This window comes from Stegodyphus dumicola, chromosome 5, assembly GCF_044657685.1.
Source record: "Stegodyphus dumicola isolate Sdum_Otavi_A_Nest chromosome 5, ASM4465768v1".
Classification (NCBI taxonomy): domain Eukaryota; kingdom Metazoa; phylum Arthropoda; class Arachnida; order Araneae; family Eresidae; genus Stegodyphus; species Stegodyphus dumicola.
The window spans coordinates 133,383,367-133,403,350 of record NC_140772.1 but is presented as its reverse complement, the minus strand read 5'-3'; the positions used below and the strand labels follow the sequence as shown (position 1 = coordinate 133,403,350).

General features: G+C 34.0%; 1 protein-coding gene across 1 annotated transcript in view; it reads right to left on the bottom strand.

The window, feature by feature from the left end:
• LOC118196204 (uncharacterized) overlaps window positions 1-2,104 on the bottom strand; it is a 100,435-nt gene extending 98,331 nt beyond the window's left edge. The window contains exon 1 of the mRNA XM_035367617.2: window positions 1,950-2,104. Coding sequence (XP_035223508.2) covers window positions 1,950-2,067 — 118 coding nt within the window. The 5' untranslated portion in view covers window positions 2,068-2,104. The remainder of the gene's footprint in view (window positions 1-1,949) is intronic.
• Between the last annotated feature and the right edge of the window lie 17,880 nt (window positions 2,105-19,984).

Here is a 19,984-nt window from a genome sequence, read left to right as displayed (position 1 = left end):
TCCCTTTCGAAGACGAGTGATAATTTTAGAAAGCTGGCAATTTCCCAAAGCCAACTTTTGCAAAATATGGGGACAGCTATTTTGGTCTGTCTTCTCTATCTCTCAAAGCATCATTCTCTGCATGACTGAGAACAAAGAGATGCTAATAAGTTAACTAATTCATCACCAAATGGAAAATAGGTTATAAGGGCATCACACGTGCTAAGAACTAAATTTTTTACTTTTATAGGTTTGTTAAAAAGACTGAGACTTTACACCATGTTTACATTGCAAACTCTCTTTTCTAATTATATATGCAAAACTGAAAATAAATTTTAAATTACCAAAAGTCCATAAAAATGCACACATAATACTTAGTCATAAGATACACAAATCCTAAATGAATGCATTTCATTTTTGGAAACGACTTAAATCGAAAGGTAGAGCAGTTTATAAGCATAACATTGCGTATAGCGTTAGAATTTGAACCTTTATTACAATCCGTCTTTAGGGAACGATCTTGCAGTAAGAATGCGGCCTAAACTGTGCTAGAGAATTACTTACTCAAACGCTTTAGCGATTTAATGCACACATAATAATTTACTTTTCCTTGAACTTCTAATCGTACGATCTTTGTTGTTAAAATATTTTTTAAAAAAATCTGAATTATATATGCGCTCTTAGTACTAAAGCTATGGGCATGACTTGAATACTGTATAGCAGCAGCAGCATCAAGTGCTCCTAGTCAAGCAGTAAGACTGCTACGAACACTGATCTCCAATGTTGGTTCATTGACGTTGTTTACTGCGTAGAACAGAATTGTTGCGTAGGAGTTACATAAAAAAATGAAAGCATAGCAAAAAGGTACTGAGAAAGTTTTACAAGGATCATACGATTAACGGTTAAACAAATATTTTTCTTAGATCAAGTAAATATTCTAAAAAGTAAAAATTTATTTAAAAAAAAATGAAGTCAAAACAGAAACGTTGGAATATTTTAACAAAATTTAGGCATCTTCAGAGTTTTCATTTTAAATATTAAAATAAATCAGTTTGCTTGATGTATATCAATACCACATTTTCGTTTGTAAGGAGAAATTAAACAATGCGTATCTATTATATGACATCCCATTTTACCAAAAGGAAAATCGGCCAGAAAGGCTCGCACTACAGCCTAAAAAGAAGAATTACTAATAAATAGGAAATATACGCTATTCGAGCTAAAGATATTTTCTATTCCAGCAGTAGAAAAAAGTAGAAAATGAACCTGGCTCTCAAATAAGCCGTTTCTGTGAAATTAAAAATAATTTTTACCAGGTTATTAAGTTAAAGACATTTCATACTGATAAAGTTTACAGAAAATTTACTTTTCGAAATCATGGCAAATTATAATATATATTTTTTTATTTCGCTGACTTAAGAATTAAAATTCTTAGGGAAAAAAGTAAGAACGTCTGTCGATAAAAAAGAAATAATAAATGCATGGACTTTTCATAAAACTTTAATGTTAAAACTGTATATTACTGTATATTAAAAACTGTGTACTAAAAAAATATGTACGTATATTTAAGTGAAACTATATTCAATAACGCGATATGTAAAGATTATTCAAAGGTACTTTAATGTTATTAAGCGTTACTTGCATTAGAAGTTTATATACGCGAAATATTTTAGAAGCAAAATCACAATAACTTTCACTTAAAAATTTTATATTGAGATTTTAAAACTGAAATTTTTATACTACACATTCGGTATAAATTAAAAAATATTTGTGAATATATTCAATAGTTATAGTTTTAATTTAAAACAGGGTAATGCCTGTAAAAAGCGCTTTTATGTTCTCTGTTTATTAATGTTTATCATATTAAATATTTATTACTGAATAAAAAATAGTAGTAAATAAATATTTATAGCTGTTTAGGGGAAAATTAATGAAATTTTACCGTGATGGCAAATATTGCGCATATTTACCTTTTAATATCTTCTTGAAAGATTTGGCAAGTTCCTTAGATAAATCGTAGATATATAACAGTACGTCAAAGCTAGTCTCTGCTGCTAAATCAGGGCGATCTAGAAGTTCCCCGTCCATGCTCTTCGTTATCCTAAACACCAAATCAAACCGGCTTTAAGTTCTCCTCTTTTCTTTCGGACAACGCCCTCTCGCGGGGCGAGGATTTCCCAAAAGCCATTTCGAAAACAATCGTAGACAGAACATTTCCATGTAAGAATAAATGTTACGAAAACATGCAATGTGTAAGAAAATAATCCCGTTTAATAGTTCATTAGTCTGAAAGCTAAAGCACTTGTAACAGAAGTAAGAAAATTCTTTGGGGTATGGAAACGCTCAATAAGTGAAATAAAAACTACTCTTTGAAAACCTAATTTGTGAAACTGACAGTTGCATTAATTCACAAAAATTTGTCTTTCAGTATGGAAAGGCTGAAGTTTTTATTTTTACGTTTAACAAGTCTAAACAGGTCTAATAAGCCTAACAGTTCAAAGAATTAAAAAAAAAAAAAGGGTAAAAATATGTAAATAAATAAAAATAACAAATTATGAATAAGTAAATAATTAAAATAAAGGTTCAATTAATAATTATTTATTAATCAACCTTGTGAATAATTGAACTGCAGATTATATTTCCTTCTGCTTTTGAAATTTTGCTAAATTTAAAAGCTTTTTTGATAGCAACACCGATTTGGGCAGCTGAAGATTGAGAAAAGTTGGCATTATATTATGCTCATCTGATTCTCCGGAAGAATAACATTAGAGTCAGAAACTATACGATAGCTATTAACTCTTGAAAAAATATCAGACTGAATGCGACTAGACGACTGGGTCACGAATTCAGAAGCAAAGTAGGTATTATAATTTAGAAGTAAGAACTTTTCTGTAGCTTTGATTAAGAGGTTTGGTAAAAGACTAAGATTTATGATTAACAGATGAAAATTGTAAGTCAAATCGGAAATTTTTAAGTGACTATGGTGTAATTCACGCTGCAGTTTAAACAAACCTTTATGTGTGTTTCTTGTAATGTAATAAAAATTTTATAATTTAATATCTGCCTAATTTTGGAAATACGAACAGAACATTTAAGATTATATTTAACAAGTAAAATTTGGGAATAAAATTTGCTTTTAAAGATAAATAAAAAAAAAGTTTGGTTGGCTCTTAACAAAGCTACCTGCCGAAGGAGAAGATGCTTCTAACGGAAACTAAGTGGTTTCACAAAATTCAGTCATGCAACCAGACCGTTCGCCTGGTTTAGTCTTTAACCGCTCGAGCCACTTGTACCCCTACCCAAAATGTATGGTTAAAAATTCTGTACTCTTCAGGCGCAACAAAAACAGTTATTTTCTGAATGCATGATGAATAAAACCAGAGGGAAAAAGGCCAAGGGTAACATAAAATCCCGAAATAGTACGGAAAAGAGCAAAACAGTTAAAATATTAAGTCTTTGATAAAGACATAAAGGACTTTCGAAACGGCAAGAATTCTTACAACTTAGCCTTTTTAGACTTCACTTTGCTCCGAACACTGATTTTCATATGAAATGGTTGTCACACCTACCAACTTTGAAAAAGTTTCTTTTGTTCTTGAGAAAAGAGAGACATGTGTGTGATCGCCATCGAAATCGATTAGTTTCATTCAAAATTTACGTCAAGGTTGTTTTTTAGCCTAATTTTGAAAGGTATAATACTGGAAAAAGAGACGAGAAAAACAATAGCGTTTAGTATACTCATAACGTCGGCGTGTTTAAACTAAAAGGTTTCAATGAAAGTTTTGAACAATTTGGTCATTGTCAGTCTTGAACTACATGGACATTATTTGACTATCTTACAGGAGCCCACAAAGGATAATAAATTTTGTACAAAGTCTGTATACATTATTTTTATCGTCAATACGTAGTTGAGAAATAGCCGCAGTTAGAATCTTAGAATCCTATTACAAATTTGCAATACAGTGCAATAATACTCAGGCCTGCGCAATAAGTACTCTAAATTTCGAATTAAAGAAATCAGATAGAATCTTGAAACTACGACAAACGCATTCGGCGTAAAGCTAGGATTTAATTAAAAGGTTAAACGAACTTTGGATAGTGTTTTCGATTTTCTTTTAGAATGAGTGAAAGAGATTGCTTAGATAATAATTAGTCCCAACCAAAAGCAAAATCATCGGCCAGTGAACGGATTGCACTCCCGATATCAATATAAATATTGATGTTTTTAACTGATAATGCAAATATCGATTCATAACTAGTTAATATAGAGGATGCACAAGTAACAGGAAAACATGAATAATCCCAAAATGATAAACTAAAATTGCACATAATATACAGGTAGTAAAAATCGAACTGTTCAGATGTTTTAAATGAATGACGTTAAGTACTCTGTTCAAAATAAGGCTTAACCACTTAACGACAGCACCCGAGATATCTTGGGAATAGATGCCGTTCCGATTTTCCTGTGAATCAGTTAACTCGGGTGCTGAAAATTTTACGGATATTTAATGCCATCATGTTTTTTTGGCTGCTTCATTGAAGCCCGAGTTATTTCGGGTAATGTCATGAACCATAATAAATATCTTGTTTTTTTCGCGAAAAAAACATTTTTTTTTCGCCTTACAAAGCTACTTCTAGCTATATCTGTAGCTAATAAAAATGATATAAAAATCGGGAATTTTTGGCATACTTTTTAATATAAATTCGGTCATTAAGCGGTTAATTTAATGCTGTAATGTCATCAAACTGCCGCCCAACCGGTACAGTCCCTGACTGCCGTGCCGAAGGGCCTAGGTTCTCCCGGAGAAGGCATGGATGTTTGTAAATGTATAGTGTCGGTGCGGCATGGCGGCGCTCTAAATATGCGACCAACCGAAAGTCCTCGCGTGTGGTTTGGTGGAAGGGGAGAGGGATGGGAAACCCTCGGACCCGTCCCCCCGGCGTGCTCTCCATCCAAAATTGTGGACGGAATTGAGCTGAATCGCACTGTCACCTGAATGTGCTCAAGGCTGTTGCCAAAGGCAGACGTTATCTAGAGCTCCTTGCCACGAGGAATTTCGTGGGCTTGGGCTGACTACGTCAAACAAGTGAGCATAAGCAACAACAACAACATGTCATCAAACTGGAACTCCTTTACTCATGCAGTCTGTCAGCTTGTCTACGCCTTCCAACGTCGTTAGCTTTGTTACTTCACTTTTACTTCTTCTCCCCCTAAAGTCAAAATATAAATTATGTACTTATACAGCATTAATCATTCATGTCTTTTACCTTTCACACTTTTAACACTTTTATGTTTCCTCAGATTTCTTGATTTTCAAATACCTTTGAAATAGCAAATTATTTCTGCAACAACCGATGCTCTTTCTCTTTATTAGCAGAAACTTGCTCTTTATGATATTATGAATGATAGAATTGTAAAATGTTAACAAACTTATATATTTATCTAGATAAATAAATAAGACTATCATAAAAAATTTAAATACTTTTTCAAACAAACAAAAAGTAAAAGTAAATAATAATAATAATAATAAATTTACAAAAATAAAATAAATTCTGAAAGGAATTCAAATGTCAACTTTCGCCCAAATAGCATCATTTAAAGTTTAATGTGGTTTATCAGTCGAAATTATCAATAGAGATAGCTCAGGTTGAATAGCGAAGTACTTTATAGGATACTAGATGAATATACATTTATGCTAACATGGGAACGTTATATATCTTTTATGGATTTGAAAAATGAAAAAATATATAATGTATTTCATAGTAAGTATTTAATGCTTTTCATTAGCTATATCACGAATTAAATGCAGTTTTATTTAACTGATTCTGATTCAGAAGTTAAAAAATGATCTTAAGAATTGCATTTATTTCCTTTACATAGCTTGGTTTGCTCAACAGTAGCAGTTAGATTAAATTTGAAAGGTAAATATCTTACATTTTGCCAAATGGCAACAGACTTGAATGAAAATAGCGTTTCGAGATTAATAGTGAACTAAAAATCTCATAAAAATACATATAAGAAATTTGACAAAATTTAACAATGTGCTTAAATTTTGACAGAACTTTCCTATTCCAGTTTTTTCATGGATAATTTTATCAGCTGAAGAACAAAATTTATATAATATTAAGAGTTTGTTATATTATTAATAATTGTACTTGTGCACTTATTTTTTAAAAGTGCCAGTAAACGATTTCAAAAACTTTGTCGAAAAAAAAATGGGCAGAATTTAAAACTTATTCTTTGTTAACCTAGCTTCCAATAATGCAGATGATTACCGATGTTTTATTGTAAATCCTGTAGTAACTCCTCTTCTCATCAGAACGTCACTTACAGCTCTCTGTGTACACAATACAATGAAAACAAACTACAATTTTCAGGCTAAATAACTTGACTGTGATAATTTATGATATAAAAAATCTTCCCCCCTCCCAATTGACTTCTGTATCATTTTATTTAGTACATACCTGTAGGCAAAGAAAAAGTAAAAATAAGTTTAAAGAATAATCGAGAAAGAAAAAATATGGAATTTAAAGACTAATCGAAACTCTGCATTTGATTATATTCATTTGATGAGATATATGAGCTTTAACATTACTGCACAGTAAAATCTGCAACTAATTTTAGGATTTATATTAAACTTTATTCCAACAAAAAAAAAATAAATAAATAAAAATAAAAATAACTGTTAAAGGATAAAGAAACAATTTCGCCATAAACCCCTTTCCATTGCAAATCTTCAAGAACTGCGATATTTCCAATAAATAAATTTGTTTAATTTCTACTTTAGATAATACTTATATTTCCATAGCGTCATAGTACTATTTTAATTTTTTTCTTTCCATATCATAGAATATCGCAGCATTATATCTACAGCAATTTCATTTAATGAAAATCTTGCATTTTTTTTATGACTAAGACCATCCCACGCCCCCTTCACCATTACTTTAAGAAATTCTGCTATTGAAAGAATCTGAGTAGATGGACTTTTCCCAGTATGCGTTCTAAAAATAATTTCCTTTCTCCAGGTGCATTTCTCATTTAGTGTTCTTTCCTATTTTATTAAATATATTTTACTATTTTTGGAAAATTTTTTTGAAATACCTGCCCTTTCTTCTAAATTACAACTTTCCTCTTCTTCGACTTGGCAATAATTCGTCTGTTTATGTTTTCTGGAAACAACTTACTGTTTTAAAAGTCGAATTTCTCTTGTTTTCAGTTACTTTACATCCTGCGATCAGACTACCTCTCTGCTTTTCAGGGTGCTACTTTGGTAGAGGGTTGCACGGATTTTGGCGATTTTTCTTTTGGCGAGTAATACGACTTATGGTAAACCCATTAGTTATGGTAACCGATACTTTGTTGTCATTTTATTTTAAAAAGAATGCGTTTTATTATGCATAAATTCTGTGTTTTAAATATTATTTATGGCTTCTAAATATTAAAAATCAATTTAATTTTGCATTTTTATTTGAAATAAAAATTTTGTTGTTTATAATATTTTATATAATTTTATGTTGTGGATGATGTAATCAATGACGTCACCTTACTTAAAACATGGACCTTATAAGAGATAGATTAACCCAGTGGGCGGGGCGCGCGTCACCGACATGTCGGCAAAAAAATGTAAGAAAGATATGGTTTACTTTAACACTGAAACCTATGGCATTTGTACCACATAACTGTTTTTAATTATTAAATGTGATACGTTGTATAGTGATGAGATTATGAAAACCACAGTTTTTTCCAAATAGGATTTAATATATCTCATTAAAGCACTTTTTACTGCATTTCGCGCATTTTTTTCACGAGTAATTCTTGTACAAACATCTTTACTTTGGTAAAACGGTAAAACCTCTAGGCACAAAATTTATAAACTTAATTTTGCAAGCAAATAACGTAAAATTAAATAAGATTGATAGTACGTGATGCTTTGAAATAAATAAGGTAAAATTAAACAAGATCTGATAACTTTTTTTAAAAAAAATTAATGACCATTTTCAGGCAGTGATTTTCAAAACTATAATAACATTCCAAAACAATCATTTATTTGATTATATCATCATTAACTTATTAAAGTGGAATATTTATTTTAGTAATTTATAAAATTCGGAGCATAAAAAGTTTCTGAGTGTAATGAAAAGAGGAAAAAAAAAGTAAAATAAAATCTAGAAGCACTCAGATTTTATATTACGCCCAAAAGGAACCTTTTTTTAACGTTTTGTGTGTTACCTATATTTACCGAATATCATGTTCTTCGCCTGTAAACCACATACATTTGAAAACAGCATATCTTTAGAATTTCCGCACTGGAGATAAAACTGTCATTTTCCGTAGAGTGCTCTCTCTGAACTCGTTGAGTTTGTTAATCAAAAATTCGTTAACGTTTTACAAAATATGAAATAGATTAAAACAAATTCAAAATGCAGCCGTCCAGATGCCCATGTTCGGGTGGAGGATTACATTATTCAAAATTTGATGGCTGTAGATATTGTCGTTTTTGTCACAGTGCGAGAAATATACATGTATTCATGAAGATTCTTCATTATTTAATTTCTTTAATATAATACAGGGCGATAATATTTGGTAACAACAATTTGCAAGGAGACACGGACATTTATAGTAAAACAGCGCAAAATGCCGCTTTGAAACTAACAGCCTTTCTAGGCTACCGCCCCTTTGGACTAATAAATTAAATTAACAGTAAATAAAAAAACCTTATGCAGAACTAAAAATAAATTAAAAAATAATCACTATAAAATATAAGGAAAGTTAATTATTACTGTTAAGTACAATTTTAATATTAGAATTAAATGTATAAAAATTATTAAGGAGTCAAAAGTGTTTATCACTATGATGTATGATAAAATATAATTGAAATAAAATTCCTTTATAGAAATTGTGCTATAATATTCATCTATAATTTTAAAAAAGCACCACTATTTAGAATTTTAAACAAAACTTTCAAAAATTTGTTTTTAAATATTTTAGTATTTTTTACTTACTTACACCAATAAAAAGCATAAAAATTGCAAGAGAAAATTGCTTGTTTGAAATTTTCTATTAGTTCAGATTTAAAATATTATTTTCTAAAAGAAGTAGTTACAAATTTCCTTACAGCATAGGAAAAGCTAAGAAAATATCCAGCTCTGGAGGCATGCAATAGCTTTATAATTATTTGGAACGTTAATTATGCTTGATAAATATGCTAAATTAAAAAAATCTTAATTTCAAAAATAAAAATATGTAGAAATTCTAATTTGTGAAATGAGGCGCTACAACCAGCTTCTTCTTGACAATTGTACGCGCTGCATTAGGCAACCACCGTTAAATTTCTGCAAGTCGTCCCTACTCCTTCGGATGTGATCAAGGTGACAGCCGGGAACGCCTCAGACGAGGGAGGAAACTCATTTGGGTTAGTCTATTTCTTATAAGGTCCATGACTTAAAAACACAGACAACTCTATAGAGTTTAATAAATACTATAGAGTAAAGTACATAATTTCCTTTTACTTTATAATTGTATACTTCAATTTTTATTAAAAAATTAATACAATATTTTCAAAAATTCCTGAGATATTTATTGCCACATATGTTTTGATGTTAAATAATTAAATCCTATAAAAACTTATTATAAAGTATTTAAGTAATATTTTAATTCCTTTAAACGTTGGTATGATGATTTTAATTCCATATTCAATAAGTAATATTTTAATCCAATTAAATGTTGGCGCAATGTTTTTATAGCGATGTTTTTATTCTATTATATGAAAGTAATAATTTAACCTTACTTTAGCATTTTATACTCTTAGTAAATGTATTTGTTTACATTTGCCAGCCATCTTAAAAAACAACGTTTTCAACAAAAAAATTAATCCATTATTTTTAACGATATTTATTTTTTTAAAGTTTCGAATGCTTTACTATATGCATAAAATACGTAAAAACAGCATTTTTCAAGATGGCTGACGTTTGTAAAAACCGCGCCAACAATTGCGCCAATGTAAATCGCCAAAAATCCGTGCAACCGTCTACCAAAGTAGCACCCTTTTCAGAGAATTTTCGTTTAGTGGTTTATGTTGAGGTTATCGATAAATCGATATGAGCTAAAACAAAAAGCAATTAATAAAGCACAAATAGATAACTAGAATGCATACTAAGAGCAAGCAACGTAACTATTTATTACTGCATGCTACAGTCGGGAATACTTGAGCAAAACATAAGAGTTGAGTTGTCGCTTGTCTGATACAGAGTTGTACTACAATACTTCCTCCACAAGCCACAACTTATTTAAAATTAACATTAACTTATTAAATTAACATTCATTAACAAGACTATTAAATGAAAACAGTCCTAACAAGGTACACAGCTCTTTGAACCTAACACTAGGCAATGGTTTAGTCATGATGTCTGCTAATTGCATTTTACCAGGAACATGCTTGATGAACAGTTCACCATCAATGAATTTTTCTCGCAAAAAGTGATAACGGAAATCTATGTGCTCGGACCGTTTATGGTATTCAGGATTCTTGGCAAGTTTCACAGCACTAACATTATCTACCAGAAGAGAGGGAGTTTCGAGATTTGTTATGTCACTGAGCAGATGTTTCAGCCAATTTAGTTCTTTAGTACTCTCACTCGCAGCAACATATTCAGCCTCTGTAGTAGATAACACGACACTCTTCTGCTTTTGGCTCATCCACGAGAGGGCTCCACGTGAAAATTTTCAGACCATTCCAGTTCTTGAGCGTCTTGTTTTTAAATCACCTGCATAATCAGCATCGCTGTACAATTGAAGCTCATCGGGATGACACTTTGCTTGATATAACAAGCCAAAATCTACAGTTCCTCTTAGATATTTAAAGATTCGCTTTACAGCACACCAATCCGAGGTCCTGGGATTTTCAAGATTTTCAGAAACAATATGCTGTTATAGCATAAGCTAAATCAGGTCTTGTAGCAGTTGCAAGGTACATCAGACTGCCAACCGCCTGCCGATAAGGGACTTCTTTCCCTATCAGTTTGTTTTCTGTGTCATTAAAAACAAAGCCAATCCAGTGTCACTTGGAGTTGACACTGGATTGGCAGAGTCCATATGAAATTTTGAGAGAACATTTTTCAAATAGGCACACTGATTAACAAAAATTGAACCATTTTTCAATATTGTTATGCTCATACCTAGAAACTGGTTCAATGAACCCCTTGTGATCTGAAAGAATGACCAAGTTGACCCATAAATTCCTCCACTTCAACTTTGTCTGTCCCAGCAGCAAGGCCATCATCATCTACATAGATAACAACAAGAAGTTTCTTGTCAGTTCCGTGTCTAATAAGCAAGCAGGGATCAGCTGTACTAACTTCCAGTTCCTGGTCTCTCATAAAATTCACAAAACACTGATTCCAGCAACGGGGTGCTTGTTTGAGTCCATATAAACTTTTATGCAATTTACAGACTCTCCCACTGTTATCAATGAAGCCTTCTGGTTGTGTCATGAACACTTCCTCCTTAAGGGTTCCATACAAGAATGCAGTCTTTACATCAAACTGCTGCAAATACAAATTTCCTTTTGCCGCCACAGCAAGAACAGCTCTCACAGTGTCATATCTTGCAACAGGGCTGAATATCTCGTCGTAATCAAAGCCTGCATTTTTGGCATAACCCTTGGCTACAAAACGACCTTTGTGTCGCTCCACAGTACCATCTGGATTAAATTTCTTCCTCAGCACCAATCGATAGTTGATAACTTTGGAACCTTTGGGTCTCTCAACAAGTTCCCATGTTTCATTTTCATGAAGAGCTTCTATTTCTTCTTTTATAGCTTCTAGCCACAGGTTACTTTCACTTGATGAAAGAGCTCCAGAATATGTGGATGGATTTTCACTGTTTTCAAATTCTTCTACTGCAGCTATGTTTGCCATCAGATATTCTCCAGATTTCATCCATACAGGACAGCTTCGGCTTCTTCCAGATTTTCTAACAGGCTCTTGTTCTTTGGATAGATTACGTTCTTCACTCAGAGTTTATTCATACCTTTCATTTAAGTCTTCCTCTACCTCCACTGTCACAGGAGTGCTGCACAAACGTTCTGGTTTGAAGTCAACATATCGAGATTTTATGATTTTCTTCTGACAGGGCAGATAGATCTTATAACCATCTTTCTTGTTTACATACTCCACAAAATGACCCCGAACATTTTTGTCTTCAAACTTACGTCTGAAGATCTTTGGTATATGTGCATAGCATTCAGTTCCAAATACTTTCAGGTGGTCAAGTTTAGTTTTTGGCTTACCAGTCCAAAACTCATGAGGACTTTTGCTTTCATCTGGAGATAAACCAGTGTGATTTAGCAGATACACTGCGGTGTCACATGCGTTGGCCCAAAGTGACCGAGGCAATGCACTTGTTGCAAGCATAGAACGCGCCAGTTCAACAATTGTTCGGTTTTCCCTCTCTGCTGCGCCATTTTGCTCTGGTGAGTATGGTACACTGAGAGTTAGTGCTATACCTTTTTCGGCAAGTATCTTTTGAACTTCACCACAGTCAAATTCTCCTCCTCCATCACAACGGAAAGTTTTCACAACATGGCCAAGATTAGTGGCTTCATTGAGAAACGTACGTAGGCAACAACTAACATGACTTTTCTATTTTAAAAAAGATTTTACGATATTTGCTATAGTCATCTTTAAAACAAACATAATATCTTGCACCAGTAAAGGAGCCCACAGACATAGGGCCATTAACATCAGCATTTATGATTTCACCAGTTGACATCGCTCTATAGGGACGTGACTTGAAGGGTTTTCGATGAGCTTTTCCAAGAGCACATCCATCACAAAATTCACTTGTCACTGCATGACTTACAGATATGCCCATATCATTTAGCAATTTTCGAACGTGCCGCTTAGTTTGTTGACTAAGGCGTTCATGTCATAGTTGCAAAGATTCAGTCTCTGTAGCAATACTTATCTCAGCTGGACTTGCTGGGATAACAACCCTCATACACATAATATATGTGCCATCTCTCCAGGATCCAACTGCAACAAGTTCTTCATTACAAAAAAATTCAGCATACCTTTCAGTCATTTTTACTTCAACTCCGTGCTTGGAAGCCTGTTGTACAGAGAACAGATGCCGTTTCATATCAGGGACATAACAGACATTTTCCATGTGAGCATCATACCATTTACCTTGAATAAAAGCTTCAATGTTTATTCTGCCAGATCCATATGCATAGATCTTGTTATTATCAGCAAGTGATACATCAATGGGCACAGGAAAATGTTTGTACGAAGTAAAGTACTGTTTGTTAGCAGTCATATGGTGTGAAGCACCAGAATCACAGACCCAAACATCAGGGTGTGTACTGTTTGCACTAGCAGCAAATGCACCTTTATCATGCTTCGAGACATTTGACTTTCTCTTAGGGCAGTCCTTACAAAGATGTGTATTCGAACCACACTCAAAACAGTTCTTTTGCTTGAAATTATAGATTTATTTCCTACAAAAGTACTTTCAAGAAGTCTTTCCCCATTTTTCACAGTTTTTTGCTTAAAACCAGGCACACGAGCTGCAAATGCACCATAATCCACAACAGCATTAGATTTAACACGCTGTTCAATTGTACGCAATTTTTCAACAAGATTCTTGGTTGTTCGTTTATCAGAGCCTAGAAACTCCCAAACGTTGCTGAATTCTTGGAATTCTGGACCCACAGTAAGCGATATTTTGCCATGCAATAATTCTTCTGGAATATTACTTGATCCAATACGATTTAATTCACCGTTCATATCCGTGTAGATTCTTTCAACTTTAGCTGCATGTGTAGCAACATTGTCATTAGGATCTCTACCGACTTGAAAAAATTGTGTCATCAATAAATTAAGTCTCTGAATACTGCTTTGCTCAAAAACACTAATTAATTTGTCCCAAATGTCCTTTGCATTTGAGTACGTCATCACTAAATCGGCTACAGAAGCGCTCGACGTACTTGCAATAAGCGCGGCTGCCTTAGCGTTATCACGCCGCCATTCAGCCACCTTCTTCACGTGCTCATCCGCACTCTCATCGCCCTTTACAGCGACCGGACAAATTTTAGTTCCATCAATAATTGACGTGAGATCATATTGTTCAAAGTGCATTTTCATTTGCCACTTCCACTTGCTCCAATTTTCCGCACCTTTTAGTTTGTTGATTTGTACTTTCAAATCCATAGCGTATCGCTCTTAGGCCTAGCACGCGGTTCACTTCGCTTTTCAAAAATGTTAGCAGATATTAAACTTACGTAGATTTAAATCACGCCGAGCCCATAACCTGTTGAGGTTTTCGATAAATACACTCATGTCCATAAATTAAGGATAATGCAAAATCAGGCAAAGGAAGAGTTAGAAGCAAAACAAATTTGATTTATTTGTAAAGCTTATTTATTAAACAAAAGGTAGAGCAAAAAAAGATGCTATATGTTTGATATTATTAAAAAAAATTAGCGATTTTTTCTCCCTGGAGCAAATTACAAAAAAAAAAAAAAAAAAAAAAAAAAAAAAAAAAAACTATTTACAAAAAAAAAAAAAAAAAAAAAAAAAAAACTATTTACAAAAAAAAAAAAAACAATATTACATGATTGGTAGAATTGTTAATACATTGTATGTCTCCCAGACGATGCAGTACAGTCCGTACAACGCCTAGGCATGCTGAGTATCAAATTATCGATCTGATCTTGGGGGATATTACACCACTCAAAAAGCAATGCTCTCCGAAGTTCCGGTACACATGTAGGAGTAGGTTGACGGGCTGCAACTCGTCGGCCAAGTATGTCCCACACGTGCTCTACTGGATTCAAGTCCGGTGAGAATGCTGGCCAGTCCATACGGGTGATATCCTCCGATTGCAGGCATTCGCTTACGATGTTTGCACGGTGAGGACGGGCGTTGTTATCCATAAACACAAATTATCGCCTATGGCGCCCCGAAACAAACGTACATGTTGTTCCAGAATGACGTCCCGGTATATTTGGCTTGTCATGGTTCCAATTTGAACATGCAGGTCAGTTCTGGAACCCAGAATAATTCCACCACAAACGAACACTCCTGCACCACCGTAACGGTGTCGTTCAATGATGTTTTCTTGGTGGTAACGGGTACCTGGAACTCTCCATATGAAAGTCCGGCGAGAATCAGACTGCAAGCTAAACCTGGACTCGTCGGAAAATATCACACAAGCCCACTGCTGCGGTGTCCACAATGCCTGCTCTCTACTCCAGCCTAACCGCAGGCGACAGCGAGTTGCAGTAAGTGGAACGCATCTGACAAGTCTTCGAGCATATAGACCAATCTGCCCTAAGCGTCTGTACACGGTCTGCCTTGAAATTGTCGTACCAGTGGCTGAAGAGAGCTGACGCGACAGGTCTGAAGCTGTGCTCCGCCTGTTTCTTTTGGCAGTAACTCCCAAATACCGGTCCTCATTCGGCGTTGTAACTCTGGGGCGACCTGTGCTGTAACGTCTACTCACATTACCATCATCTTGGAATCGTTGCCAAAGCCCGGAGATGACACTCTGGGCAATTCCAAGTTCGTCTGATACTTCCAGTTGGGTACGCCCACATTCCAGATGGCCGATAATTCTACCACGTAAAAAATCATCCAAATGCGTCCTTTGTGTCATAACTATTCGGTTATTGCACTGAAATGCTTATGAAGCGCCTGCGAACAATTTTACTTCTTTGCCTATATTCCTTATATATCACTCTCTTACACTCTCGTCATTGTGACGTACCATCGGTGTCATCTGGTTACTTCCTGAAATTTGCATATGATTCTTGAAGATGTGTGTAGTGATTTTACAGGTGATATTTTTATTTTAGAGTTCGATTTCCGCGTGACTCCGAATTATCCTTAATTTATGGACATGAGTGTAGATATGAGCTAAAACAAAAAGCAATTAATAAAGCACAAATAGATAACTAGGATGCATACTAAGAGCAAGCAACGTAACTATTTATTACTACATGCTACAGTCGGGAATATTTGAGTAAAACATAAGAGTTGAGTTGCCGCTTGTCTGATACAAAGTTGAGTTGTACTACAATAGTTTATTTTGAAATTCTATGTACATATTTTTATTTACTTCGTACTGACCATCTTTACTTCATCAATTCAACTATTCTTCATTTTAATAACTGATTTCCTCAGCTTTACATTATACTGATTGTTTTTCCTTTCAGGATAGATTTTTAGTTTAATATTTATTGCTTTACATAAACCTCACAGTTTTGTGTACTGCACAGGGTGTTTACATATTTTTAGAATGATTTCCGTAAAGAATTAAAAAAAGTATGTGTGTTGTAAATAATACGTCTGAAGTTGCCCTGAAAGCCCAAATGCGTTCAGCTAAATACAGAATGATACTCATTAAACGTTCTAAAACTTTATGCTAATGCTCTCGTTCTTTTTTCATTCATGTCTTAATTTCCTTATCAATGATTTTATTTATCTATAATTGCAGTGATATTGCAAATCATTTCTTTAGACATTCCAGGTTGAGATGCTGAATTTTCATGTAATTCTAAGTACTCATGAACATGGTTCCAGTCATTAATTTCAGATTTTCCTAACGCTGACTTACTAGGAAAACCAAAAATTCTATAGCAAAAGCAATACATTTCATAGATGTTGACTGAATAAATAAACTATCTTCTAATAAAATTCTCATCTCTGTTTACTTTCCTATACATCATTATCATAGAGAAATTATGTTTTTTCACATCTTTTGGAATACTGAACTGTTTATTAATAGGATGTGATCCATTCATAACGATGTGTTTATGTTCATCTACTGATAATTCATCTAGCCCAGGGATGGGCAAACTACGGACCGCGGGCCAATTCCGGCCCGCTCGGATAGAATTTTAATTTCCCGGTTCGAGACAAATTACAAGAAATACATATTTATATATTATATATCCATCTCCCTTTCTACTTTGTTTAAATATTATTTTTTTCCTTCCTCTTTTTCAAAGGACGGATGATCTTTTTACTTTCTCTGTTTTTGTTCTACAAAACATAAATCAGGGAAGTAGCAAGCACAGACAGCTTTCAATCGGTAGTGTTAAAAGCAGAAGTTCTTTGTTATTTACAGTCGTAGACTGAGGCCAACAAGTGTTATCTCTTTCTCGGGCAGCAGACATGAGAATCCAATATATGTGAATTAGACCTCACATGTGGCAGACTGCGCGTTTTTTCAAGCTCCAGCCAGTGGCTTTTTCGTTTGGTGCGAGTTCTAATGTTATTAATTGCGGACATATAGCATCATTGTGAACAGCTGTGAAATTATTAAAAGCGTAGCATAGCTAGTGCTTGTTTGGGTTATTTCTAAAATACTTCAACTCCAAAATGGCTGCTAAAAAACACGTAAAGTTGATTCAAAGTGCCGTGCTTTTAATGATGAATGGAACCGAATGACGAAATATTTTTTTTACAGTTGTAAAAGATAAACCAGTGTGTCTAATCTGCAACGAAACTGTAGCAGTCTTCAAAGAATATAACATTTCCCGTCATTTCACATCTAAGCATAAAAATTCCAATTTCGAAACAATGTCCGAATTTGAAAGTAAACAAAATGCAGAAAGTCTTTGTAAAAAATCATCAGGCCGACAAAATTTTTTCAAGAAGGTACATCAGGACTAGTATTCCTTCTTACTGCCTTGGGAAACATCTAATGTCCTGAATGGGAATAGGGAGCTTACTCAAGCTATGCTCATGTATGTGTGGAATGGACAACACAAGTAAGAAGGGTAAACTTTACCCTTTATTCTCCACGATATTACAGGTGCTCCCGCACTTCGGGATACAAAGACCAATCACTTGTTGTCTGAACGTAAAAATATAAGAACTACTAACTAACAAAATTTAAATAAGAGCTAATTTTGAATACTTTGCGCAGATGACTAACATTAAGGTTGGCCTTTCAGATTATTACGTATGAAGAAAGCAAGCTGTGGAAAACTACACTCGTCTGAGATATCAAGAGGGCTAAACCTTTGGCCTTAAAGGCGGACAGCAACTGATTGAAAGCTCGCGTGAAATACAGTGGCAAGAAAGCTCTCTCTCCATCTAACTCTGTTCTTGGCGAAAAGCCACAACTTAAATTAAGCGTTAGCAAGTACAATTTGCATAAACAGATTAAAGCGTTTATTATGGGCGAAGTGGAAAATAAGAGCGGACTGTAAAGCTTTAAAACAAAATAAACGTTAGACAAACTTAGATCCTTACAGGTAAACAGTATCCAAGCAGCAGCTACACGTGCAAATTACATTGTAGCATACAATATTGCTAAAAATAATAAAGCTCTCAGTGATGGGGAGTTCGTTAAACAATATTTTTGATGGTTGTGATGTTTTATGTTTGTGATGTGTGCTCAAAGTTTGTGATGTTTTATGTCCAGACAAGAAAAATAATTTTGTGACTGTAAGCTTATCTAGAAAAACGGTGACTTCTAGAATCGAAGACATCGATAAAAATTTGGCATCACAATTAGAGTCAAAGATTGGCCAGTTTAAGTTTTGCTCCATAGCTACGGATGAAAGCACTGATATAAATGATACGGCTCAATTTGTATTATTTATATGAGGTGTTGATGAGAACTTTGAAATTACCGAGGAACTGGCGTGCATGCGTTCCTTAAAGGGAACTACAACGGGATTTTTCGTGAATTTCAGGAAGGGCTTTTAACTTTGAAAGTGCCTATAACAAATATATGTAATATTACGACTGATGGAGCACCAAACATGACAGGGAAAAAAATCTGGATATCTTGGACTCTTTAATCCAAACTATACCGAGAGAAATGTTGTTTTTCTACATTATGTTACATATCAAGATGCTCTGTGTAAATTTGCATTGAATATGAAACCCGTGCTTGATGCTGTCGAGAAGCTTGTAAATAAGATCGTGCTTACTATTCTATCTCGTGGACTTACTCACAAGCAATTTCGAGATTTTCTTCAGTCCGTGCAATCTGAATAGCCTGATATACTGTATTACACGAAAGTAAGGGGCTTAGTGCTGGATGAGTTTTCGAGCGAGTTTGGCAGCTGAAAGACGATATTGTGTCGTTCTTCCATGAGAAACAGTGTTTTGCGGAGTGCAAAATGTTTTAAGATATAGAATGACTTTCGGACTTTGCATTTTTCATAGATTTTCGTTGGCATATGAGGAACCTGAATGCCAACATGAAAGGGAAAATTTAATTTATCGACGATAATTGGGCCCGACTCAAAGGCCTTTAAACTAAACCGTAATCTGTTTGCTGGACAGATAGCTAAGAACGACTTGTCGCATTTCCCGAGGTTAACTTCAATACCCTCTGTAAATGAAGATCTAAGATTTAGGAAGATGGCTTAAAGAAACTACATTTTGAGTTCGAACGCAGATTTCAAGATTTCAGTGCCATTAAAAAAGAATTGGATATTTTAACAATTCCTTTTCAATTTTAGCAATATTGTATGCTACAATGTAATTTGCACGTGTAGCTGCAGCTAGGATACTGTTTACCTGTAAGGATCCAAGTTTGACTAACGTTTATTTGAAGTAAATTGTGAAGTGTAGTAAATTGTGAAGCAGTGAGGTCAGATTTGCAGCTTGAATATATTGAGTTGCAATCTATCAATCATCTCAAGCAGTTTTTTCTAAAAGTGCCAAAGTTAGAGTTTTACAAATCATTATCGAAAGTACGTTTCCCAAATTTAATATCTCACGCCTAGAAAATCAGTGCTATGTTTGCTTCATCTTATATATAAGTGTTTTCAACTATGAACCTTAGAAAGAATTATTTCAGATGTAGACTGACAGATGAGCACTTAGCCTCCTTCCTTAGAATCAGTACATCTCATTTCGAACCTTAATATAAGGAACTTTTGGAAATGAAATGGCAATTTCATTCATCTCATTAACATAGTTAAATTGTAATGCTTGTATATTGTTTTTAAAATTTTCGGAAATTTATCTTGGCCCGGCA